Source organism: Rattus rattus, chromosome 2 (assembly GCF_011064425.1).
Source record: "Rattus rattus isolate New Zealand chromosome 2, Rrattus_CSIRO_v1, whole genome shotgun sequence".
Taxonomy (NCBI): Eukaryota; Metazoa; Chordata; class Mammalia; order Rodentia; family Muridae; genus Rattus; species Rattus rattus.
In genome coordinates this window covers 67,585,590-67,612,097 of record NC_046155.1, presented here as the reverse complement: position 1 = coordinate 67,612,097, position 26,508 = coordinate 67,585,590, and the positions used below count along the sequence as shown (strand labels likewise).

Genomic DNA, 26,508 nt, shown 5'->3' with positions numbered 1-26,508 from the left:
TCAATGAAATGGATGGAAAAGCAATCAAGAAGGTTTCCCATACAAAGAGTTTCACCCAAAATGAAATTAGAAATAAATTTAAGCAGGCTAGGAAAGGTTCATACTATAAAATACTGAAGATGGAATTGGAAAAGAAATTAATAAATGGAAAAAGAGCCCCCTGTCAATAATTTGAAGAACATTGTTGAAATACTCACACTATTCAAAATAATCTACGCATCTAATGCATTACCTACACAATTCCCAACATGACATTTTATCACAGAAACAGGAAAAATGCTGAAATTCACATGGAGTGACAAAAGCCTCTTAAGAAAAGGAACATACTAGAGGCACCATGCTACCTGCATGGCTCTGACGTTAGGGCAGACACATACAGACCACAGAACAGAGAGAACACAGAAATAGCTTCATATTTTGTTCAACTGATCTTTAACAAAATCATTGAAAATACACAGTGGACAAAAGGTCAGTCCTTTTGATCAATGGTGTTGATATATGTAGAAGAATAAGACTGGACCCTTAGACCATATTCAAAATGGAGCAAAGGCTTAAACACAGGAATTAACCACCTTTAAGAATAAAACCACCTTAAGAAAACATATGGAAAAGGCTCCAAGACACTGTTGCAAACAAAGCATTTTGGATTATGACTCTCAAAGCACAAGACACAACTTTAGTTGGAGGATTCTAATTAAAATGCTTTGTGAAGCCAAGAGAAAAATCAACCAAGAGATAACCTATAAGACAAGAGAAGATTTCTGCAGGCCATACATTTGATAAAAAGTAAATTTATAAAGCATATTAGAAAACCAACCCAATAACATCAAGAAAAGAACTTGACTAGGAAAATGTGCAACTATCCATTTCACAAATGGTCATCAGATATGAAAAATGCCCAAAATTGCTGTTGCAGGATATTTGATCACATTGTGATCCCCCACACCCCACTGTGGACTAGAAAAACCTTGTTGTGGTTATTGCTCAGCTCCAGGCCACACCTTTAACCAAAGAACTTTCTGTAAATAAGAGCTAAATAACGTCAACAATAGGTCAAGAGGTAGAGCAAGCAACCAGTTGCCAGGGAGTGAACAGGAGGAAAGAAAAAATGAGGGTCTTTGAGTTGAAGAGGATTCAAGACAGTGTGGTGGAATGGGCTGGGTGCTTTCTCTGCCTAGTTCAGGGAGCAGGTTTTCACCCCAGCATCTGATTCCTCAATCTTCACTGGTAAAACTGAATGGCTGGGGTTTTAAAATAAAATAAACCCACAATACATACAACTATAAACTCTATGACGATACAAACTGAGCCCACAATAAGATACCACTGCATCTCTGCTATGGAAAGAATTACTCCCAGAACTTTTGGAGAAGGGTAATGAAGAGGGACCTTTACACACTGTTGATAGGAATGGGTTCCTTAAAACCTAAAAAGAACTGTCTGTCTGAAGTGTGGCACTCACACTGCACCGTGTCTCGTTCCTTGCATTTTGAAGGAAACCACACCAGTATGTTGAAGAGGCGCCTGCACTCCTGTGTCCATTGCTGTATCACTTATAACAACAATATATAAAAATAAATAGATAATGGTACATGTATAACATAACGTATCTATTTATGATGTTTGTAACAGTGATGTATAGTGAGCAGAGGCCTCCAGTGAAAATGAGACTCATGTGGATGGGGAGATAACTTAGGTTTGTTGTTGTTTATTTATTTACTGGAGGATTTAAAGTCTCAGCTCTATTTTTATTTACTTTTTGGTTTTTGAAAAAGAGAAATAGTCAAGACAACATGGATGACCCTTGTATTAAAAGGCATAGATAGACAGGCAGAGAAAGACAAACCCTGCAGGATTTCATGTAGGCGTTCACAGAAGCACTGACTGGAGTGAAGGTTTCCCGGGGCTGGGGAAGGATGGTTAAGGGGATAAAGTTTGGGTTATTTAAGTGGAGGAATGTTCTGAAGACTTGCTTTACATCAAGATGACCAGAGAGTAACTGGAAGCATTTGACTTCAAGATGGCTAAGACAATGGTTCTGCCCCTCATAGCCATCTGGCTATTTTGCAGCATGCTTCTTTATGAAGAGGCAGTGCCCATAATAAGTTTGTATAGTTTTCATCCACTAAGCTAGAGAAAAACTAAAGCAAAATATATGTGCTCTTAAATACGTTTACATGCAAATTGCATACCTTGCCCTCAAGCTGCTGAAACCAATTGCTAGTCAAATAGTAATTTTATCAGTGTTTGCCTGGATTCTAGGATTCTAGGTTTTTGGCTTGATTTTTTGTTTTTTGTTTTGTTATGATTAAGGAATGGAAAACTATGCAATATTGATGAACTTCATAAACTATTTCCTTAGAGTTTCTGCAGTTTATTACTTAAGTGTCTCATAAGACATGAAGGAAGTCATTCGGAAAACAAAACCCAGGACATTGGGCAAATTACTCAAAATGCCCTTCTCCCCACCATCTGCAGACCAGAGATCCTACTTTTTATTATTGTGGTTGGAAATGATCTCATCCTGTGTGTAAGTCTAATTGTAACCGATAGATGAGAAGCGGTCTTTTCTTCCTACTCCTCCTATGAAACGCAAGCTTCCTAAAAACAGGAAGGAATGCTGTAGGCTGACCCATCGCAGTGTCTGAAGTCGGCCCGTGAAAGGCTCTGAACCAGAAGTCCTCAAGTAGCTCACGCTTCTTCCTGTTTTCTCTGTGAGCTGATAAAGAAAATTTTACTTTCCTCTGATAAGCACATTTTAAAATTCCTCTGTGGTTAATACTGGGAGAGCTGACCACAAATATTTCTTTCAGCATTTTATGGGAAAACATTCAGGAGATCAGATGAGGCAGAAGTGAGGGTGCCGAGGCCCTGCTGGGCTAGCTGCAGGAGCTGTGGTGACCATGGCTGCTGCTATCACTTATCTACTGAGTCACATCTTCCTCTGAGTGTTCTGAGAATGCAAAGCAATGTTAATACTGGCTCCAGCCAAGAACTGTGACTACCATCTGGGAAAGGAAACTTGCAAGTGCCTTCTAGAGAATTCCGTCCCTCTACTGGTCCGTGATTTGAAAGGCTCTGACTTGGCTCACCTTGGGAGGTGTGGATAATGCAATTCAGATGAAATCCATCTGATCCGTGAGATACAGCAGGAAGGTGTGCCATGTGGTCACCCATGCTTCTGGTCTGGGGACAGTTCCCCAGGACCCCAACAGGTAGAAGATTTGTAAGTAAATAAGAACCCCAAGTTTGCCAACAGCAATGGGGGCATTGAGGAAAGAGAGACTTACAGAAGCAGATGCTCCTGGTGGATTTTCTGCATGACTACGGGTCAGATACATAACTTAAATAGAAATAGATGTGGAAGGAGACGAGAGGACGGAGAAAGCAGCTAAAGTAGTAGCCACCCCATGTGGCTGTGTCAGCTCCCTGCCAGGTTGAGGCTTAACGCCGAGATAACAGTAAGGACACATGTTTAAGAAAGAGCGGGGTGGAGAAGCAAAGGCCTCCATACACCCATCAAGGTAAAGAGAGTCTAGGGGTAACTGTTTAAAATGGCTGGACGTGAGGTCAGGAAGGGTACCATATCAAATGTCTTGTCATCTCTTCAGGAGTTAAGATAGGAAGTGAGATTAACTAGGGAGCCAGAGGCGGAGATGGGCTGAGAGGGATCTGGAAAGAATGGGGATATAACCCAGGGAGAACCTAAGACTCCAGTAGAAGATGCTCAAGACCAAGTTTGAGGAGCTGCAGTGAGAACAGGATGCGGTCCCTAATGTGGAGAGCGGCAAGGGCTGCCTGCCCGCCTACTTGGTGTACACGCAAACCCCACTAAACGTGGGTGCCCGTGTGGCTGTACTTGACGCTTCCCCCATGCATTCAGGCTAGTCTGCTTTGGCTTCCGTCTAAAAGGAAGGAGCAGCAGCTAATTCCCAAACACTCAACTCTTGGGGTATGGTTAGCTTTTGTATATGGCTCGGTCCAACCATGATCCTGTACGTGGCTTAGTCCACACTGGCTCCTGAAGAGCTGATGCTTGCTTGCCTATAGCTCCAGGTGACTCTAGTAACGAGAGTGCTGACCGGGAAAGAAGACAGAAGCCCACAGGTCAGGGTATTTGTCGTCTCAGCTTTTCTCACACAGCTAAATAACTGCCATATGTTACTTATTCTATTCCACCTAAGAACCTTTCTACAAGCCTACACACCAGGACCTTCCCTAGCCTCTGCCTGTACTGTTTCTGGCCTGAAGCTACTCTACACAGGAAACTTCCCCATCTTCTGACCTCTGCATAAGACCAAACTTACACTTTTTAAACGCCTCTCCTCCCGTCATTTTTTACTTTCATCTTTCTTTCATCTCCTTTAACCTCATCTCCATAGTTAGACTAAGGGTCTCCAGGTACTTCTCATTCCTGCACTTTCCTCCCCGCCCGCCTTGTTCCAGAACCCACCTGCTCAATTTCCATTCACCTCCATGCAGTGGGAAACTCCCCGATCAGGAGCTGGGGACTGGAGCCAGGAATTCATAAAGCTACTTCATGTACTCTCTGTCACCCCAACTGCTCATAAAACTTTCCCTGCCCTTCAGACAGAGACCCTTAGCCCTAATTAGCACTTACACCCACATAAGCACGCACACACGCACACGCACACGCACACACCATCATCTGTCCCTGAGCCTCCAAGGCTGCTTTGAACTCAGACAACATGAAACAGCTGGCCCCAGGTCCCTTTCGTCATTGCTCCTGCAAATCGAGAGACCTGCCTCTCCCAGCCTTGTCAACTGCCAGAGCTCCCACCTGAACCACTCGGGTCTGTCCTTGAGCCAAGACTGCTTGGCCGGTTCCTGATCAGAGGCAGTTACCCTGGCACGGAAAAGCAACCCTGAGCCTTCCTTCCACCAGACGTCTCAATACTGCAGCCGGGGCTCGTTCGCACACATGATTTATGATCTAATTTAGCATGTAAGGAAACATCTGCATTTTGCTTTTATCATCTTGCCAGCAGACAGGCTGAAGACAAGATGCGTACTGTAGACTTGTTTAATGGGGCCTTAAACATTCCCTCTCACTAGCCTGAGCTTATACAAGGCTCTAGTTTCAAGAATTGTCTGATCTGACCTAACACAAACAAACATGGAAATAAAGCTCTCCTCAACACATCCATACCACAGGGAGAGTTGGAATGGTCATAAAATCTTTGCTGATCAAGTCTTCCAAAGAGCATTCTAGTGGCCAGGACTGTCTTTGGAATTGGGGGAATAGAAAGGTGACTTGGTTATTTAATACTATGCATCCAGACTGGGTCCCTTTTATTGTTATATACAATTTTAAATAAAACGTTCGTTATAGCCCATGAACTTGTAAGGGTATTTGCTTTAGGGAAAACATCACAGTTGGCTGACGTTGCAAGCATGTTGCATGCGTGCCCCCCACATACACAAAAGATACATTCAAGTCCATTCCCCAAACTGTGACTGTGGCCTTCTTTTGACCCTGTCATTGGAAACATGGTCCTTGCAAATATAATCAAATTAGTATGTGGTCACACTGGATGGCTGGACTTTAGCTTTGAATGGAGAGAAAATTTGGATTCGAGATCATACAGATAGGAAGAAGGTCATGTGAAGACAAAGGCAGAGACTACAGGGGCCATTCACCAGCCAAGGAGCACCAGGGATGATCAGAAGCCACCAGAGCTGGGAGAGATGTGGCACTCATGCTTTACTGAGTCCAGAAAAGACTGGCCCTGCAGGCTCCTCGATTTTGACCCCTGATCTCCAGAACTCTGAAATAATGCATGTCCATGATCTTAAGCCAGCACGCATGTAGCGATTTCTTACAGTATGACAAGAAAGTAACGTGGGCACGCAAAGGCCATACCTGCTCCGATACTGTTGCCATTGCTATGGCATAGCTAGGTCTATGCCAGGAAAGGGGGAGCACAGTACGAAACCTGCTACAGTGTGGGTCTGTAGCGTCCTCCTGTGTGTGAAATGCTCAGCCCCCAGCTTGGAGTGGCAGAAAGGTAGCAGATACTTTAAGAGACGGGCTAAAGTGGGCATTCTCGGGTCACGGGAGGTGTGCCCTTGAAGGAGACTGTGAGACCCTGGTCTCTTCTTCCTTCTCTCACTTGCTTCCTGGTTGCCATGAGAGGAGCATCTTTGTTCCACATTGCACATAGAGCAATGGTGCTAACTAATCATCCTGAAACTTCAAAATCCGAGCCTAAACCAAACCCTTTCTCTGTAGAAGTTGATTTGTCGTGGGTTCCCTATGGCCACCTGTCTCTGCTTCTTCTTACACAAACCAAAGGCTGAAAATGGAGATCGACCAATGCTAGCTTTATGTGTGCCTACATCTATATTGTGCTTATCTGTTGACACCAGTGTTGCTAGCCTAACTCTTGACCAAGTGACAGCTTTCATACATAACCAGCATGAATGAAGGTGCCAAGGGGATACTCCCACTCTGGCTAGCATGTGGTCTTCACAGTGCCTTAAGTCACCTGTGCCTGAAACAGATGCTCTCTGTTGAGCCAGAGAAACAGTCCCCTAGGGATCAAGTCTGTGTCCACACCTAGCTTGAAATGCTAGCTAGACACAGCGTGATGGGCTAGTCCTTGGTACATCTGTTTGATTGCCTTCCATTTCTCATCATTCTGGAATGTGACAGGTAACTTGCCAGATCCCTTAAATGAAAACAAGGCATTTGACTGTGCTCTTGCTGGGGTCTCTAGAAAGCTCTCCTAAAGTGCTCTGGATGCAGGAAGGAGCTGGTCTACCCAGAAGAGAGTCTAATAGGAACCGATTACAGATGTCCTCTTCTCTCTCTCCTGCTTCCCCCTCGTCCCGAGATGTTGGTAAACTTTGCTAAGCTGCACTTTATTTAATATGCTGTTTTCCCCAGAAGACTTCTACTCAGAATCATACTCATGATCTCACATCCTAGGGGCCAAAACGTTTTCCTAGGAAGAGAGATCTCATTCCTGTATTTACAGTCATAAACCAGAGGCTTCTCTGAGTCCCCGGATTTTAAGATTTGGGTCAGCAGGCCCTACAACAAGTGTTCTGATGGCCCCAGTCTTTGCCTTCATCTCTTATTAGTCTGCTAGTTCAAGGTCCTGTTTATGAGGGTCCATGGAAATAAAAAAAAAACTGAGATCATTTGCTCACAGCGATATTCCCAGCCCCCAACATGGGGCTGGGCCCAGAAAAGGTTCCTGCTAACTCACTTCTCCTATGAGTGAGTGAGTGAGTGAGTGAGTGAGTGAGTGAGTGAGTGACTGAGTGAAGGTCATTTTGACCCTGGCCTCACTGTGCTGGACAAGCTAGCCTGCTTTCCTCTGAGCTCACAACAGGAAGAGGTCTCCAGATGACCAATGTTGATGCAGACAAGCTGGAGTCAACTTCTTGCCCCAGGTCTGTTTTGCAATCTATAAAGGGCAAGGGAGATCGCTTGCAAGGCTCCATTAGGAGCCAAGAATTTGAACTCACTATCCTGGCTCCTACAGTGGTGTGGCTCCTTTCCCAGCCTACAATGGTGAATTTGTGTCCCAAGTTATTTCTGTAGTTGCATGCCCATATGCTCAACATGAGCTGACTCCCAGAGCCGGCTTCAGGATGCTGAGGTCTGTGCATGCCAGTGGTGTAATTTGGGATCACCATCCCTTCAGCGAAGGCTCCAGACCTGAGGATGTTTGTCCCCAGTCTGTCCAGGTCTCCTGAGCCACCTACAACTTACCACTAAGAGGATGGGGAGTGGTGAACTGCTTCTTGTTGGCGCGGACAGGAAGTAGGCTTTGCTTCTGCCCCAGGCTCTCCTTTTGTTGGGTTTTCCTTTGCTGTACCATGTGCTTAAGCTTTTGCAGCCGTTCTTGTGAGCGAGAAATGAACTGAGGTCTGTGGACTTCCAGTGCTTCCTAATTGGAACAAAGAACAGACTTTGTTTTTAAAGAGAAGGGAGACTTTGCTCAATGGGAGACAATCAGGAGCACAACGCTCTGAGGCAAAAGCCACAGTGCAAATCCAACCCCTGTCCCCAAGACTGTGTATAAAGATGGTATGGGCACATTGACGACAAGATACTGGAGGTCAGTACTAGCCAGCAGCACAGAGCACACTGTATCAGGACCAAGAAATAACTAGCACTGAAGCCACTGGGTACAAATGGCCAACATTTATTTGTGGATTCATGCTGCTAAGCTACTCACTGACGAGGAACCCAAATCTCAGGGTTCTGTAATTCCATAGTCCAAGAGACACGGGTAGGACTAGAAGGCAGGTATTAGATAGAAATCAGCATAGTCATCCCTGCTGGGGGTAGAGTCTTAAGAAGCACAGGCATTGTCCTCCTGTTGTGGAAAATGGTGCTTCTCAGAGGTCTATCTATAGCTAAAGAGAACTGCTTCTCCTGGGTAGATAGAAGCAGAAGGCATTGCTATATAGAGTGGTTCTGTGAGCATCTCCTTGTACAAAGAAACATGTGCAGGGCTGTAGTGATATTTTAGAATTTTGGAGATGTAGGAATGTGCTTTTGTTTTAATCCAAGGTGTAGAGATGTAGGGCTGGTTTTGACTCTCCATAGCAGCTGACTATGATTTGCCTCATGCTCTAGCAGAGGTGTGATTTCGTCAGCTGCAGATAGTTTCTGCAACTGTATGTTTATTCTGGAAACTTCTCATAGGGTATATAAATGCTAGAGCCCCAGTAAGTGGGATTGGCTGTGACTTGTTAGTAGTTGTTCTCAAAGAAGAAATTAGATTCAAGAATCTCTATCTCTCTGTGTCCCCTATATCCTCTCTCCTACCTAGAGATAGGGGCTCGAATCGGGTAGCAGCAGGATAAGTAGTGGTGACCCACAAAGTAGCAAAGACCAGCCACACAGGGCTGCCATGGTAGACACTGGGGAAGCCACTAATACCCACCCTTTTTATGAATCCCTGCATTGATTCTGAAAACTGCTGTATTTAAAACAGACAGATGTAAACAATGAGACTCAGGGTAGCTTAATAAACAATGTGCTGACTCCCAGCAGTTTAAGTTCACACTTACACCATGATACCATTCATTCTCCCACCTTCCTATTCCTTGAATGTCTTTGCTTAAAATTGTTCTAGTCATAGGAGTACTGGTGGCAGCCATTCCCACTTCTTCTAGTAGGCCCTACTGAAGTGGATGCAGCAGTGAGTCAATGGAACTTTCTTTACATTTGTAGGGAGTTGTACCCCATAGCAAATGCCTTCCCAGAAAGTGTATTTAACTACACAGTGTGCTAGGAGCAGCAACTTTCTCTGAGGTCATCTACTATGTTAAATGCTATAACTTTGATCAATATATGCACATTACTTCCATAACCAGAGAAGCAGCTAAAAAAATATCTTCCATGTTCTTCAGCTCCTGGACATACAACTTGAGAAGCTTCCTGAATTGTTCAAAGGCTGTGTACTCTCATCTGACTATGGGATGCCAGGGGCTCTCATCTGATAGAGAGCTTTTGAAAATTCAAATGTGACATGACCCTATGTGACCTCTGGGAACCCTTTCATTGCTGTGGTCATTGGTTGACATGGTTGGTAGTACCAACAATCCTTATTCTTACCTGGTGGAGTCGGGTGTCATTGTTTCCATGAGGCAAATAGCAGAAGAGATGTTTTAGAAAATGTTAGGGAAAGGCCAGAGTGACATAGAGAGAAAGACTGGGTCACGGGCAGAAGTGAGATCAGGTGCATGCCACACTCCCCAAGAGAGACCTCCCCTCAGCTGGAGTTAAGCCAGGATGGGGATGTGTAAGAGGTATTACCTGCAAGGTCATAGAACTTGCCATTAGAGGCTCAAAATTGTCTTCTGATGGGCCAGAGGTCTGTGGTCCCGCTCGGGTTGCTGGAGAGGGGGTTGATGGTGAGGGCTCAGGTGTGACAGTGGGGTCTTCATGCTTCTCACATTCCTTTAGTTTTACAACCAAGTCACAGCACGTGTAATCTAGGAAAGCAGACACGTAATACATTTAGAAGGCACTCAGTGGCTCTCCTGCCTGACTGACACAGGAGGAAGACACACAAGACAATTTAGAATATAGAAATACCAGTGAGTTATTAATGGGCCTTGTTAAGCTGATGAAACCCAGCTTCATCACAGACCTTCCCAGCTGCCCCAGTCACTGCGACAGTCATCCTGAGTCTGTGACTGGCTAGTTAGGCCATGGAGGTGTTCCTTAGATTACAGTGTTCAGAATGCCTTTGCTCAAAATGAAAGGAGACTTTTCTAGTCTGGATCTCATATTAAGTGTGTCCTGTGTAATTATTACAGTTCGCTTGTTTCAAGACAGCATATTAATCTGTCTTGTGTTTGCCGCACTAATGATATAATGACTGGGGATGGTGTTCAATTATGTATCCCCTCCCCTTCATTTTCCAGAGTCCACCACTAACCTCACCACTCTCTCAAAGCTGGCAGAGCCCTTTCCTGGGGCCATTTTAGTTTCCCTTTGTAGAAAGGGTAAAAAATTAATTGATCCCTTAGCACCGCAGATGGGGGCCAATCCTGGGGTTAATAGAATAGCATTAGTAACTGTTCCAGGCCACCTCCTGACCAAGCCTTGGTCTGGAATGCAGGGTAGATCTTCCCATTACTCTTAGCTCACTCTTGCCCTCTGACCTCTACTCCCTGCTGTACCTTCTCAGCTCCAGCCCCACCTAACTCCTCCTTTGTCCTAGTCCAGCATCTTCCTGCTCTATGTGGCCTATGATCTCCATTAAGTGCTTTTGGTTCCGGTGAATCCCCACCTCCAGGATGAGTCCTAATGACCAGGGCACCTCCTTGCCTCCCTGCCTCCTACATTCTGCAGCATGGTCATGAGTTGGATTGTAGGAGCCTGTCTTCACCTCCCTGCAGCATCTGATGCTTGTTCCCCATGTATCCACAACACCATGTATAGAGCCTAAAAGCGAGTGATTCTGGGAGACTCAAGGTGGCTATGAGGAGGCTCTCCTGGTCACAGGAGACAGTTCATCCAAGCCCCTGGTATCATTTCATTCTTTACAATTGTATCCTCTCTGACTGGATCCTTTCCCTATTCAGGTCCCTTCAGCTCCTAGGTAACCCAGCCTCCCTTGACTCTTACTCTACTTCATGCCACATGATTTTCTGCCAATACCACACTACTTAGAGGTGCTTAGATCAGCCTCCCAGCCTTCAAGCACTTTCTCTTCTTCCTTCTAAAGGATTCCTTTATTGTCCCACTTTCTCTTCAGGCCTATCCAGTAGCTTAGGCTAGCTCAGGTCTAGCCACCAGCCAGCACCCTCTTCCTCCAAAGTTAATGCCAGTCTCTACCACCCTGTTTGCATGTCTCCACATGAACCCCTTCCCCCCACTCCCCGCTCCAGCTCACAGAGGAACTAGTGTTTTCGCATCTCTTTCCTCCTTTATCCTTATGTGAATATGGTAACCTCGGGGCTAGTTCTAGCAGGATGACTCCTCACTGCTCATGGTATCTGCTCCAAGATCCAAAATCTCTTTACCCAGACCTCTCCTGCCTTAAAGACCTGCTCTCTCCTCCCTGACAGTCCCAGCCTGGTCCCTTCCCTGTCTGTCCACATACTGTTCCTGGGCCATCGCCTGGAATGTAAACCCATTGAGATTCTCTCTTACCAAGTCTTGGCCCTGCCTGCAGTTCAGACCCCTGCCATGGGTGTAGAGGGAAATCTGGTTTAAACAATGGGGCCCTTGGAGAATCACACGTCCCTGGGCCCCTTGCAATTCTCCATAGCAGCCAAGACCCTCCTGGAACTCTTCACTTTGTGCACCTTTCCCTTCATCCTTAGATTTTTTTTTTCCTGTGCTATGATTTTTAAATCTCTAATGGCATTGGCATCTCAAGTGCCAGCTCAGATCATTTTGGACAAAGATGTCTGCTCAGACCTCCCAGAGTGTGGGCCATCCTCAGGCTCCTCATTGTTCACTGTTATTTATAACAGACCTGTGCCTCCTACACCTCCAAGAGTACTGACCAGTTTACAGCTGGTGCTTAATAATTGCTTCTGCAATCAGTTGGCAGTTAAAAACATAAGAACCAACTCCCAGTAATATTACTTTTGCCAATTACCATAGTCATTCTAATTTTTAATCACCCCAAATCATGTGATCCTGTATGTGTCTTTCTGTCCCTTTCTAAGTTCTTTCAAAAATGTGTTCAGGGTGATAGAAAGTCCAGTTTCTCTCACTTACATTACTAGTCACCAGAGGCTATTCTCTGTTGTGTCATTCTTTTCATACAGAATTGTTCACTATGGTATTTAGGAGTGGTCAGCAGCTTGACCTGCAGGGATCTGATGCCTATGTCCAACTTAGCTATTTCTATTTCCTCTGTAGGAAATGGTGATGGGGTCCTGCCTATGTATACTAGGGCCCAAGCTGCTCATTTTAAATGTTGGCTGTGTGTCAGGGACTGTATCCTTTAGCTATTATTCCTGCCAGCCAGTTAGTGTGAGCTTGGTCACCCCAGAGACATGTTACCTTCAGGGTAGCTGCACTAGCACCCCAGACCTTCCCAAACTGAGGCTACTCTGCCCTATGGGTAGCCTCCTGGGTCTTGACTAGCACTAGCCATGGTTGTAGTTAATCTGGGGGCCTCATGATCTGTATAGCACTGCCTTTTGTTTGTGGAGTGTAACTTACCCACAGTGTCTACTTGTTGTTCCTGATCTTTCTTTTTCCTCTGACACCTCCATAAAGCCAGTTTGTGCAAACTATTCCAGAAAGGCAGATTAAGAAAATGCCCAGGGACTATCACCCTTGCTCCTTACCTTTGGGGAACTGTGTTTCTATCTGAATAGCATCATCTTCCTGCAGAGAGGCACACACAGTTTGTAAAGGGCAATAAAACCCAGACAGAGGGACTTTGGGTGTCATGAAGTATGAGTGTTGCCTCTCGTGGGACTCAGAAAGGATGTTAGGCTGACCATCATTGCTTGGTAAACTGTCCCCATCAGGAGGGAAGTGTTTAATGGGCTTCTGTCCCACTGGGAAAGCAGAAAGAGTCCTTTGTGCTTGGTGCTGCTGCTTCTTGCTCCGAGAAAGTACTTTTGTTTCTATTAAAAATAAAATGAGAGTTAACTAACATTATTAGATGAGCCCACATCTTGAGTGCTTGATGCCTTACCCCTTTGCTCTTCTGGCTGGTGGGCTACAACAGGGCTACCGAGAAGAGTGGGTAGCAGCTGATACAGTTACAACTCTCATATGTGGTCATCATCCCTGACCCTGAACTATAGGTCAGGTGCTATATTTTCATATATTGTTACCATGAATTTGGCTTCATTTGTATACATTGTTACCATGTATTTAGCTACAAAGAAACTACTCTCAGTGGTGGCCTTCAGAAGTAGCACCATCTTCCCTACTATGCTCACCAGAATGGGGGATGGAGCATAGTGAAGGTGGGCTTAACTGGCAGCACCTGAGTTCAAATCCTACCTCTACCACTTAAATCTTCATAGCCTCATCTATAAAATCTAGGTGGTGTAATAATAGAATGAGTGACTATTAGCTATTAGTCATTTACCATATTATTGGGTTTTACATAACAAATATAGAACTAGGATATATGCTACAGAATTATTCAATTAGAGCTAATGTACCAAATAACATTTATGTAAATATTATTATGTAAAATATTATTATGTAAAATATTAAAATAATGTCCCAAATAATATGATTTATGTAAGAAGAAAATAACAATGCTTAGAGCATTTTATAGGCACTAAGCATTAGGTTGTTCCTAATAGTACAGAGCCGCTGATATCAAGCTGCAGGTTATAGCAAGGGCAGGGGCGAGAGGCAGAGGATCGTGCCCTTGTCAAGCTCTGCTGAGGAGGTAGCTCCACAGCTGTATGGCGCTTGCTGTCTCTACAGTGTGACATCTAATTCCCAGAGACCTATGTCCACCAGTCAGGGCCAGTGAAGGAAGCTGTATACATCTGTGCTCTGCGGCAGCTCAAAGAGGCAGGTGTTCTAAGGGCACTCACCAAAGGCGTCTTTGCATTCAATACATCTAGAGAGATACTATGGTGAGGGAAATGGCAGGGTCAGAGGTAGGAATGGAAATGTAGACTCTTTCTGCTCCCTGTTTAATAGGCTTGGATATAAAAAAAAAAACCCATAAACTTTCTTTCATAATATTCTATAAGTTATTATTTTTTTAAATCCCTGTTTTAAGTAAAGTCATGACTCTTCTGGAGTTAACATCATCCAATGCTGAGGCCCCTGAAAGGAAATGGCTCCACTGGAGGTGCAAGCCTCTAAACGCTTATGCATTCTGTCAGAGGAAAATGCTGGATACCACTGGAGTCGTGAGAGGAGATTCGCACTGTTTTCTCGAGTACGTCGTATACGGGAGAGCATGGGTCCGTGACACCTACTCTGAGCATGTCACTGGTGAGATGTCAACAGCTTCTATAGCTGGCTTTCCCCCTGTATATCTGAGAGCAACTGGATGTGGGTTAAGCTAGGCCATGCCGTCCAATGTGAGAAGTAGCAGGATTAGAACATGGGCACCCCTAAAATCACCTTTTTGACTTTGGGGTCTAGCCCAGAGGAATTAAGTTGGAGGCTTTCTCTTCCTGCTCACTATGAGAGTGAATTTGTATTCCCTGTGCTTTTAAAGCAAAACACAGGAAAAGTTCCTACTGGTCCCAAGCTGAATGTGGGGCAGCTGCTGGACTTTGCTTATGAAGTGGAGACATCACCACGTACAATAAAGCTGTATTTTGCTAAATTGTATGGAAACAGGCTTATAAACCTTTACTCCGAAAAATCACCAATTATGCTTAATTATAAAATACTGTAGAGCAGAAAAATGGCCTATAACAGTCAACCTTCCTACACGGCTTCCTTTCATTAGAGATGCTCAGAAAAAAGAGATATAAAAACCCACTAATTATCAGGGATATAATCTCTGCTGGCTAACAGAGATTATCTGCACCTAAGCTTATTTCAATCAATGTATTTAGTATAGATTTATGGAGTATAGTGGGCCAATATTCCCACCCATCTAGTATCTGTCATTTCCCAGCCCTCGTCTCCTTTTCTGGTTACCTGTCTAGTTGTAGTAATATGATAGGTGTGAGTTTAAATGCTTTGCAACTTGAAAGGGAAGCAATCCTAGAGAGTAGAATAGAGTTCCTATAGTGGGTAACTTATTTGCCATGTATCTTTTGGGATTTCTATGGGTATCTTGCTGATGGTGTTTCTTTTGTGAGTTTGGAAATATGAGCTTGAAAGCCATGGCAGTGAGAAGGGCTCCTAAAAATAATTCTATGTTGAGGGAGTGGAGGAAAGGAATGGGTACACTGAAAAAATGAAAGGAGATTTACAAGCTGTTTTCTCAAGTGTCTACTCTGCAAGAAAGAATAAGCCCATCCCATGGGCCTACATAGGGATAGGCAGACAGTGTGACGGCTTTTTAGTTCCATACACTGGGGGTTGGACTTTGGGTTGTTCATTCATGGCCTGTATTCACTTTCTCAAGGTTGTGTCTAAAATACACAACAGAAACAACCAATGGAAGGAAGGATTTGTTGTTGCTGTTGTTGTTGTTGTTGTTGTTTTGTGGTTTGAGGGTGATAGATCCCCTCACAGTGGGAAAGCATCATGCTGGGAGTGGTTTGGTGTTAGACCATAGGCACTTGTGGAGCAACTTCCTCATTTTCTCCCGCCCAGGAAGTAAAGAGGACTCCAGCCAAAACCCAAACAACCTGCCCAGCCTCTATGGTCCTATATATTTCAGCAAGGGTTTATGTCCTAAAGTTTCCACAACCTGCCCAGACAGCGCTCCCAAGCGGGGACTGATTGTTCTGAGGTAGGATCTGGTCTGGGACATTTTACACCCTCACCCAGACACTACTGAGCTGATACTTTACTACTGCAGGCTCTGCTCTGGTTAGAGAAGCGTGAAAAGGCAGCGTCTATGCCAGATTTTGTGATTTTTGTCTCCTTCCTGAGTCTGTACATGGAGAGGGTTTGGCACTGCACATTTTTTCCTAATAGGAACATGTCAGATTCTTTACATGGTGTTGCTTGATACACTAGGGCTCCACTCTCTAGCAAACTTTCCTGCCTTGGAATTTGATTGAGCTAGATACTAGAAAGCAAACAGATTCTGCCCAGGAGTTACAAAAAACAAACAAACATATCCTTGGCTGGGAAGATCATTGAGCCATCATGTATTATCCACTACACTTATATGGTATATACCAAAATTGGTATATATTGGTATATACCAAAATTCTGTATACCATACATAAAACACTGTGCCTATTGTGTGAAGGCTTCCAGAAGAGAGTTTAGTAGAGTGGCAGGGCCAGAAGTTAGTAGAAAATCAGGTCCCAAACATACATGGCTAGCGCCAATGAGACCATGCTGGGCTGCTGCATGGTCAGGCATGCCAGCTAGTGGTTGTGGGTTTGGCAGAGTGTGCTACTCCACATTTCTGGATCCAGACCTATCTATGTACAGCAGCAGATCTTAAGACAGATGGGGCAGGGAACCAGGAAGCAAACCAGAGCCTCCAAAAGGAGAAGCCTGGTATAAATGGGGTAGCAAGGACCTTGGCAATATAGGATCCAGATCAGCCAAGAAAGGGCCTATGCAGGCCAGGCTGGGGCACTACCAGCTTACACAGGAGAACAAGGTGGGCATTTCTCTGGATACTTGACCTCCAGTGGCAGTAATATGCCACCATTCATGCTGACTTGATAAAGTCACTTTCCAGTTTCTTTCCCAGACTCCAGGAGATGTATAGATTTCAGAGCTGCAATGACTGAGGGGCTTTGGATCACAGCAGACAGCAACAACAAAGTTCTGAGTGGCTACTCACAAAGACAGACACAGCACTAGGATTCTGTCAGCTGGACGTCAAAGGCAGAACATTAAATCCAGAAAGAGTGGACACGAGGGCTCATAAGGGGCAGCTACACAGTCCACAATGCAGGCCAGGCTATCACATGTAGAACTCATGTTGCCATCACTGCTATGTGAACTAGATTAAACTGTGCCAGGATGTTGAGAGACCAGAGAAGTGATTTAAGCTCTCTAGAACAGTCATCCTGGTAGACAAATATTAAGGGCTGACGTCACAGCTTCCCACCTCCTTAAAACAGATTATATAGATTCTTAATCTACTAAAGAGCCTCCTAATGAAAGCAGGACCCTGTGTCAGCATAAGCCACAAGTTTCCTCCACATTTGCATCTAGTAGTCTCCTCAAAGGCCAGACTATTGTGCAACTGCCTTCATCTTTAAAATACAGTAGCTGAAACTTGTGACGCTGTCTCTGGATCACTAGCATAAACATCAGTTTCTAAACTGATGGGGTGTGTCTCAGGATGTCCTAAGGATTCTAAGGGCTATCCCTGTTACTCTTAGTGGTCCCTGACCACCTTTGACCCTCCACCCTGCTGCCTTCACAACTCTTCTGTGTACATTCAATGGACAAATTTGGTTCACTAAACCTCATAATGACAGCATCTAAACTGAGAACCAGGGAAGTAAACCTGTTAAGAGTGGGCTCTCATCCAGGTGGACACTCGTTGTAAATGCAGACATGGGTCCTGCAGGGAGGACTCAAGCTTTCTCAGCAGTAGCAGAACAGGAGAGGGGTCTGCTGTATAGAAAAGAAAGCAGGAGGGGCAGGCTTCTACATGAGTCATGCTAATGCCTCCAAGAAGGAAGAAAATACAGGAAAGATGGTGGCTTTCTAAGTGTCCAACTTCCCCAGCAGGTATGGTTCACTTTTATTCTTTTCCTTTCTGCCTTCAATTGCAATGCAGGGAGAATCAAAGAAAGTAGAGCCAGCCTGCAGTCACTGAGAAACAGTGAGGAAATAAAACATAAAATGGGCTCTTTCTACAAGCATGGCTGGTGGGGAATCCCTCTCTTTTCTTCTACCTCAGGCTTCATGCTTTGATGTGTGATGCAGGGTCTCCTTGTGTGTAGATGGGCATCTTTGTGGTAGTATCACACCCCACCCACTGCAGACTTCTCTTTAAAATCGGGCATTAATTGCTTCAGTATATTTCTGCTCATTTCTACAGAGTGCATGACATCCTAATGACAAGGGAGGGAGAAAGGGAAAAGGGTGAAGAGGCAGAAAGGACATGGGGTAAATAGCTCCCTCCTGCTGGAGAGGCAGGGGGTTCCTCCTGCTAGATCCTCACATTGATTTATGCTGCAGGAGCAGAGTCTCTGTCACTGAGGTGGCTCAGGGGATAAAGTATTTGCCATGCAAGCCTGACAACAGACGCTAGGACCTCCAGATTCATGCAAATGTTGGTTGGGTTGAGCAGGCAGCCTGAAATTCTAACATTTTTAGTGGCCAACATGGGGGTTCTCTTCAGCAAGTTGACTCACTAGACAGGCTGAGCTGAGAGGATCTGGGTTCAATGAAAGACCATGCCTCAGTATGCAAAGTGGAGAGTGGATGAACCAACTTCTAGATTCTACATACATCCAAGAGTACCTACATACATACAAGTCAATCTGCACATGTAACATGAAGATACTCATGTATACATACGAGAAATGGGGGATGCTGCAAAAGCTGGAGGATGTGCAGAGGTAGGCGAAGAACATTAGAGTACTTATGCTGCTGAAACCGAAGCTTCCTGGTGATGTCAGCCCTTCCCTAGACAGTGAGCAGCTTTCTTCTGACTACACGGATATCAGCAGCTTTTCTTTCTGAAGGAGTAGATAGATAAAGGGAGGAGGGACTGATGACCAGAAAAGGAAGGCTTGGAAAAAGTAGCTATAGTCACTGACTGAGGAAAGAGGCTGGGCAGAGAGAGCTGCTGGGCTGATTTCATTATGGTGTTTGAATATGAACATGCAAGTCTAGGAATAAGCAGTCTACATTGAAAAAAGAGGAAAGAAAAAAAAGCTTCATGTATTCACTGGTGTTATTTTAAGGTTAAGCTCCACACAATATGGAGAACTGTTAATGCAATTCTCACTTCCTGTAAGACTTGTGCATATAATCACAGCAAAGCAATAATGCCTATTTCCCCCCAGACAGAAACCAGAAAGGATGCTTCTTTTCCCAATATATCATAATTCTAGAGGTTTGGGATATTAATAAAATGTCTACGCAAACAAAATGTATACAGAGCCAGAAGTAACAATCTACACTCACACATACATGTGCACACCTATCCTCCACAACAGGAGCACTTTACTACATTGCAAGCACCATCACCAAGACACACAAGTTTGTCGGGTTCTGTGTTCCCCTCAGCTGATATCTCTAGAATATCTATTTTTCCACAGTCCTCACCCAGAAGCATGACTCCTCTGATTGAGAAGCATTATAGGAAACACACATTTTAAGTATTTCTCAGAACTTGGTCACATCTAAAGAGATATTTTTATTTCTCACTGAAATCTTTTTCCATTAAACTAGCTTTTCCTAAGCTAAAAATGTCACAAATGCTGACTGTCAAAAATCTGAAATTTACAAAAGTATTTAGAAATTAAAATACTGGGCTGTGAGTATGGCTTAGAAGTAGAGTATCTGAAGCTCTGGATTCTACCTCTTGAACTATTATAAGAAAGTTCTGAAATCTGACATTTTGAGCCTCTCTGACAAACAATGCCTACAGTGACTATCTGAGACAGGTAGAGCTCCTTTTGTGGGCATTAGTGTATCTTAGTCATCCCAAAAGGGAGGAAAGGTGGCATAGTGGAGGAAATATTGGACTAAAGCAAGACTGAAAAACAGCAGGACAAACCCAAACTTTATATCTCCATTAAAGTGCTCTTCAGATCTCCAACTCCTTTCAGCTTTGTTAATTGCAACACACTTCTTTCTCTTCTGCTGTTTCCATACCTAGTCTGTAGCTTTTCTCAGCAGGTATCCCACAATTCTGGCATCTCCGAAATCTCAGGGACCCCAATGAAATCCAGGCTTGACTTTCATAGTTTCATGCAGGGATACCCCTGGCACATGCCTAGCCTCAATGGCTTTTCCTCTTTTGCTTAAAGGAGTTTCCAGAACCCCTCTCTTGTATCCTTGACTCTAAAGCCAGAGCCATGTGGCTGACCTTCCGAGTCCTGCTGCTTGATGGGACTGGAACTTGGTCCCCTCATTCAAATACATTTTCATTAACTTTCTGTTTCCAAGATTTTCCTTCATTATTTAAGCTTTTCTTAATTAATTTTCACAAACAGAAAGCTTAGCTGAGTGAGTTTTGTTTCTAAGGTTACTACTCCCTTTTTTCCATTTAGCATCACGTTTTTCTTTAAAAGTTTTATTGCCTTGAGCCCAGGACTTAGTTCCATTACACTTCCTGGTGTTCTTTTCCTCCTAATTTTGTACATCTTGTATTTTCTCTTGCTCAGCCTGCTCCTTTTCATTATAGAGCTGCATAAGAATGGTTACTAATGATCTAAGAGACACAGTCAATACTAGACTGTCTTGAAATCTCCATTCATCCAAAATGCTTCAGTTTTGCCTCAGGTAGATAAGGGCAAAAAGCAGTCACACTTTTTGCTAAATATCACAAGATCAGTCTCTAAGCCAATTAATAATATACTTCTTTGCAACCTCTTGAGTCAGGATGTCATAATCTATATTACTCTCGGCACCATCACTTTCCATGTTTCATGCTATTATGGTCCATTAAGCCCTAATTAAAGCATTCAACTGTTTTCCTAATCCAAAGTCCCAAATAAAAGGCACAGCCAGACCTATCACAGTTATACCCTGCTCCCTAATACCAATTTCTATCTTAGTCAGTGTTCTATTACTGTGAAGAGACATCATGACCATGACAACTCTTACAAAAGAAATTATTCATATTGGGGCTTTCTTACAATTTCAGAGGTTTAGTCCATTATATTCATGGCAGAGAGCATGGCAAGACACAGGATACAAGACACCCAAGATGATTACATCCACCCCAGCCCTCTCCTACCTACATGACATCTACTACAAGCACCTTTCATGACCAATGATTGTCAACTCCACTCCATCTCTGAAGTAAACCTTCAGTGTAGCCAATTGCTAGGAGGCTCATCTCATACAAACATCCATAACTGAGGAGCATTCCAAGTCTCTTCTGGCCTCGGGGGACTCTTTGGCCACCTCAGAAGCTGACATTTGCCTATATGATCATAGATCCTGGTATTAGGAATATAAGTAGTCTCCAGGGAGCTATGAACGTCTATTCACAAGTGATTCACCTCACTTGGGATTTCATTTGCCAAAGGCTTAACATCAAAGATGAAAGACATACATTCCTTCTAAGTATGCACAAGAAGTTGAGAATGTGTAGGGATGGTCTTGAAGGCTCTGTATCCATCTAGCTTCTTGGATTGTCCTTCTTTTCATCCACTCATCAGCCACATCCTTTTTACAGGATATGTAAAAAGATGCAAGCAGAAAGGAATCTCTCGGATGACCCCACAAACTTTACATATGTAAATATACCTGTGTGCATGCAGATGTAGACACAGAAAAGCAGAGTTGGTATCTTAGAAATCTAGCATAGGACAGAATTGAGAGTGTAATTATAAGTCTATTTATTACAGATCTGGCTCCAAATGTCAGTCTTATCAATAAATACAAATGGACTAAACTCACCTTTTAAAGGAAAATGAGCATTTGGTATGACTTGAAAAGCAAATAGCCTTTGACAATGGTTTAATAAAGCAACATGGGAACTTGTGTCCACTTAGTGGTTCCTCAGTGGGAGCTTCACTCTGGTGGCTTATAAGACACTCCACCAATTTCACAAGCATTACTGCCTAGTTGTTCTTATCTACAGACTTAAAATAAACCCAGGGCACGTAGTGCAGACCCAATGCTGAGGTATCAGCACAGTGAGGAAGACAGTCTTTTTTGTAGAATGGAAGGAGGTCATTTGGATCTGCACTGGGCAGAGTGTAGTAGATCCACAGAATAGTCCACCTCACCTATAGCACTGAGATGTTGTCAAAGAGTACTAGGCATCCCAAATCACCAAACCACAAATAAATCAGATAAGGATTAGCCATGTGATAGAACCTGCTATTTGTGACTAGAGATTGTCCTCCCGGTGACCAAGAGATGTAAAGGCCCCACAGAAAGTCAAAAGGTACCAAACACAAAGATACCTCCAAGAACACTAAGTCCTTCCAGCAACCTAGCAGAACATAGATGAAACCTCTTGAAGACATCTTGGCCTTACTCCCACCCAGTTACAGCTATGCTTAGATTTAAGGTCTTGATGGTCCACATACAGCAAGACCTGGATGTTGCTACCAGGAATCTCTTGTGTTTAGAACAACATTCACAGCAAGGCCTACATATTGTTTCTGAATATCCACATGTCACTGGTGAACATAAGCTCCTGTCACACCCTGCTGCCTCCTGCATTAGCAAAACCATGGCTCTTGTTTAGATGCTGTTTTCTGGCAATAGTTTGAACACATCCCCTATTTTCTACTTTTATGGAAACAAGAAACCAATGGGCAAATGAATGCACAAGGCACAGACTTAACAATAGTAAGGAGAAAAGGGACCTTAGTTAGCATGGGGCCAGAGGGAGAGAACCTTCAGCCTTACGTCAAGGTCATGGGACTTGAGACAGAAACTGCCCAGCTTTGTGCTGCATGATGAAGAGAATAATCAGGACTAGAAATATCATGCTAAATATACATGACCAAGATGGGGCCTAAACCTGTGAGATATAAAACAAAGGATTTTATAATTCTGTTGGTGGTTCTGATGATAGACTTTACCTCCTATGACAGTTTTCAACTAAGAACTTGTTATTCACAGCAGTCTGAGGAGCTGGGGTTAGGAAAGAGATAAGAAAAAGATACCCATTTATCATGCTATCCTTTGCTCCCTCCCACCCCTTCCCCTTTTTTTCCTTCTAATAGTAGGACCTCTTTTCCCCACTCAAGAAGGGTAACAATACTTCTAATGACCCTACATCAGAAAAGGAAGCATATTCCAAGGTTAGAGGATCCCCATAGAAAAAGCTCTGACCTTCTTGGTATTGTCTGGGGTGAATAGAATTACTTCCGGAGCAGCTGGAAGGGTTTCCTGATCAGGATCCCGCTAGCCTTCCAATTCTATCACGTGGTTCACATGCCTCAACCACATCAACCCAACCCAGCTGGAAGCGCGTTCTCTGCACGCAGCCTCTCCTAAGAATGGTCTGCCCTTTGAAGGCTATTTTTGACAATCGAAATTGGAGATGTTCCCACGGCCTCCATGGAAAAGCACATAGAGTGTGAAAATAGCAAGTAGGAATGAATCAAGCCTCAGAAGGAGGCTGAGTCAGCAAGGCTGGCTGCTCCCTCTGCCTTTCTCTTCTGCGACTTTCAGACGTGAACACTTAACACTCTGACATATTCATCTCTTCCCAAAGGACTGTAATGTACAATGACATGAACAGGTGGTGTCTCACCAAAGTTCTGCTTCCTGGTCCCTCCCATAGCATGGAGAATTTAAGTTATTTATTTCTCTCCAATAAAATGAGACTGCAGGAAACAGAACAGTCTATGGACTTCACTCAAGAGACTGCTTAGGCTGGGAAAACTAGAAATGTGTTTAACTGGTTCTTAAAAGGTACTGTCTTGTGAAAGTATTTACCATATGCCCCAGAGAAGTAAGAAATTTCTTTGTGAAAATTGTGTGTGTGTGTATGTGTGTATGTGTGTGTGTGTGTGTGTGTGTGTGTGTGTGTAATCATGAGGAAATTCACTGAAAAGTACCCCTGCCCCAGTCAATGCTTAATATACAAGTCCAAGAGGCTGAAGAGAATGGCTCAGAAATTAAGAGCACAGGGGTCCTGAGTTCAATTCTCAGTAACCACACAGTGGCTCACAACCATCTCTAATGGGATCTGAGGCCCTCTTTAGTCACACAGGTGTATATAGAGTACTCATATACACATAAATAAACCTTTAAAAATGTATGTGTGTGTGTACACACACACACGCACACGCACACGCACACACACACACACACACACACACACACACACACCTGAAGAAGGGAAAGACATCACCAAATCTTTTATCCTTGATTATAGCTAATGATGGGTAAGGTGTGGGGTTTGTTGAGTCCTGGCATTTTAAAACACTCAGCTCCCACACACTGACCCTGTTTTATATAAACTAGTTCTACTAGCAGTGAGCCACATGCAGTCTGGAGAGAAGTAAGAGTTTCTCCCCTTATACCATACTCGACCTTCTTACATTGGTGCAAATATTCAGGCAAGATCAGGTTCTTGTGGACAGAAGACAGCTCATTAGTTTTCCTTGAGTCTTTAAGCCCAGGACATCATTTAAGCTCAGAACTTCTCTGGGGATAGCATTTATGTTCTACGCCTGGGCCCACCCTATTGCTGCAGTACTCAGACTTGTCCATATTCATTGCCTCTCTTGACACCTTCCAAGGGGATCTGAGGTCTCACAGTGGAATGACCATAGACCCCCTTTCAAAAAGTGAGTTTTCAGGCAAATAGGTCCTCAGGGCACACTGGTGCTTGCTGGTTTATAAAAAACATATTTAAGTGGTCATTATTCATACACATTGTTAGTAGCTAGGGAAAAAGACCTAGGATATAAGAGACGTTTTTAGACTTTTTTTTTATCCCGTTTCTGTTAGTTGAAACTTAGATTAAAAAAAAAAAGTTCATTTGTGAAAGATTCAGAAAAGTCCTGAACAGAGCAGTATTTCAAGTAAAGTCATTTCTCAGAAATTATAAAATGACTGTCTCTATGCTTGGTGAGCTACCAGATATAGCATAAACATACATGTAACATCACAGTTACTAAAACACCTGGGAAGTCCCATGGAGCTCAATGTTTCAGCCAGTCCTCTGGTGGGCAGAGAGAAGTCACCAGCCACCAGGAACCAACCGCACTCAGCCTGCTGACATACCCCTCTGTACAACCTTTATTTACTATGACCCAAGAGCTCTCAGAATGGCTGTGCCTGTAACATATTTCATTTCAGGACATGAAAGTGCTAGCAACAGCTTGGAATGCATCACTAGAGTGCTAGTAGCCATTTTCGCCCTGGCTTTGCCACCCATCAACTATATGTCTATGAACAAACCACCCACCCATCCAGTCTCAAGGTGTTCAACTATTTTGTAACCATTCAACAACTTACCAACACACACACGCACGCACGCACGCACGCACGCACGCACGCACACATCCTACTGTGCAAAGTGTGATCTGTGATCCGAGACACTATTACTTATGATTAATAGTTAAGACTACAATAAAAGAATCTTTACTTGCCAATGGCCATCTACCAAAGGAAATCATTAATGAATACCAGTTTCATTGTTCAATGAATTCTGACATTGCAGAAGGACACCAATATGTCTATGTCTCTAGAATAGCGCTTTCCCACTCACCCACCTTCCTGAGTCTAAGCAGCTGTGTGAGAGGGGCCCAGCTATACAGTCCCCTCCCAACTGGCTTCTGTCTTCTCATCACTGCATCCTCATCACTAGAAACAGTTGAGAAATAGCTCTGTGCAGGAACCAAAGGAGACTCAGGATTTTAAGTGTATTTGCAATGCAAAGTCAGAATAAAGAGAGGACAATAACTGTTTCTTCCCTTCTATAGAGACAGTTTCCTTTTGGTGAACATGCTTTAATCCCCCATACCTCTAAGGTGTCCTGAATGCTTTAGTCAGACATTTGCACCAGGCTAGGGTAAAGGATTACAGGGTGTATAGTGATGGGGCCCAACTTTCCATACCTCACAGGAGCGATAGAGCAATTCAGCAATTCAAGGTTGAGGTGTACAAGACATTTGGACCTTTGGATTACAAGGCTGCAGATATTGAGGGAAGTTCTGGGTCTGTGCATGTGAATGGCCCTCCTGGTGTGTCGCCTACAGAGCTGGAGCCCAGACAACACAGTCAGAAACAAATTACCAATTAGACTAATTTCTCAGCAAAGTCTGGTCACTAGGGTAAGTGTAGGATCCCAGTGTTTTGTCTGAAACTGCGGGAAAGAATATACTATGAGATAAATTCAACCAGAAGGCACAAGCCTCCCATCAAGTACAGAGAAGCCTTTCCTGTCTAGATGTGGGAGGCCAAGAGCTGGGCCAGAGAAAGGACCTCTGAAATCTCAAAGGCTCTTAAGCTTTGGTCCATCCTACCTCACATGGAAGGCTGACTAGAGCACAGATACCCACTCAAGAACGCAGCATGTGATGTACACCATGTCACGGCTGCCCTCTGGCTACAGCCAGCTGCTATTTATACACTTGGGGATTAGCCTTTTTCTCCACAAACACGCCTTTCTCCCATTAGTGCTAATGGCAGTCATGTGGCTGAACCAAAGCCATTTCATCTCCCAGATAGTCTAAAAATACCCTGCAGAGAGGAAAACATATGTATTGTTTTTATTTGGGATTTTAAAAGCAACACAGAAAGGAAAGGAAATTCAACCCCTTCCTGGTGGTGATACTAGAGTAGTTACAGGTCTGTGCAGG

General features: G+C 43.9%; 1 protein-coding gene across 1 annotated transcript in view; it reads right to left on the bottom strand.

Annotated features, from left to right (window-relative positions):
* The window catches only part of C2H10orf90 (chromosome 2 C10orf90 homolog), a 228,774-nt gene that overhangs the window by 22,770 nt on the left and 179,496 nt on the right, over positions 1 to 26,508 (bottom strand). The window contains exons 6-8 of the mRNA XM_032892398.1: positions 12,805 to 13,089; positions 9,803 to 9,981; positions 7,745 to 7,922 (exon numbers count right to left, since the gene is read on the bottom strand). Coding sequence (XP_032748289.1) covers positions 7,745 to 7,922; positions 9,803 to 9,981; positions 12,805 to 13,089 — 642 coding nt within the window. The remainder of the gene's footprint in view (positions 1 to 7,744; positions 7,923 to 9,802; positions 9,982 to 12,804; positions 13,090 to 26,508) is intronic.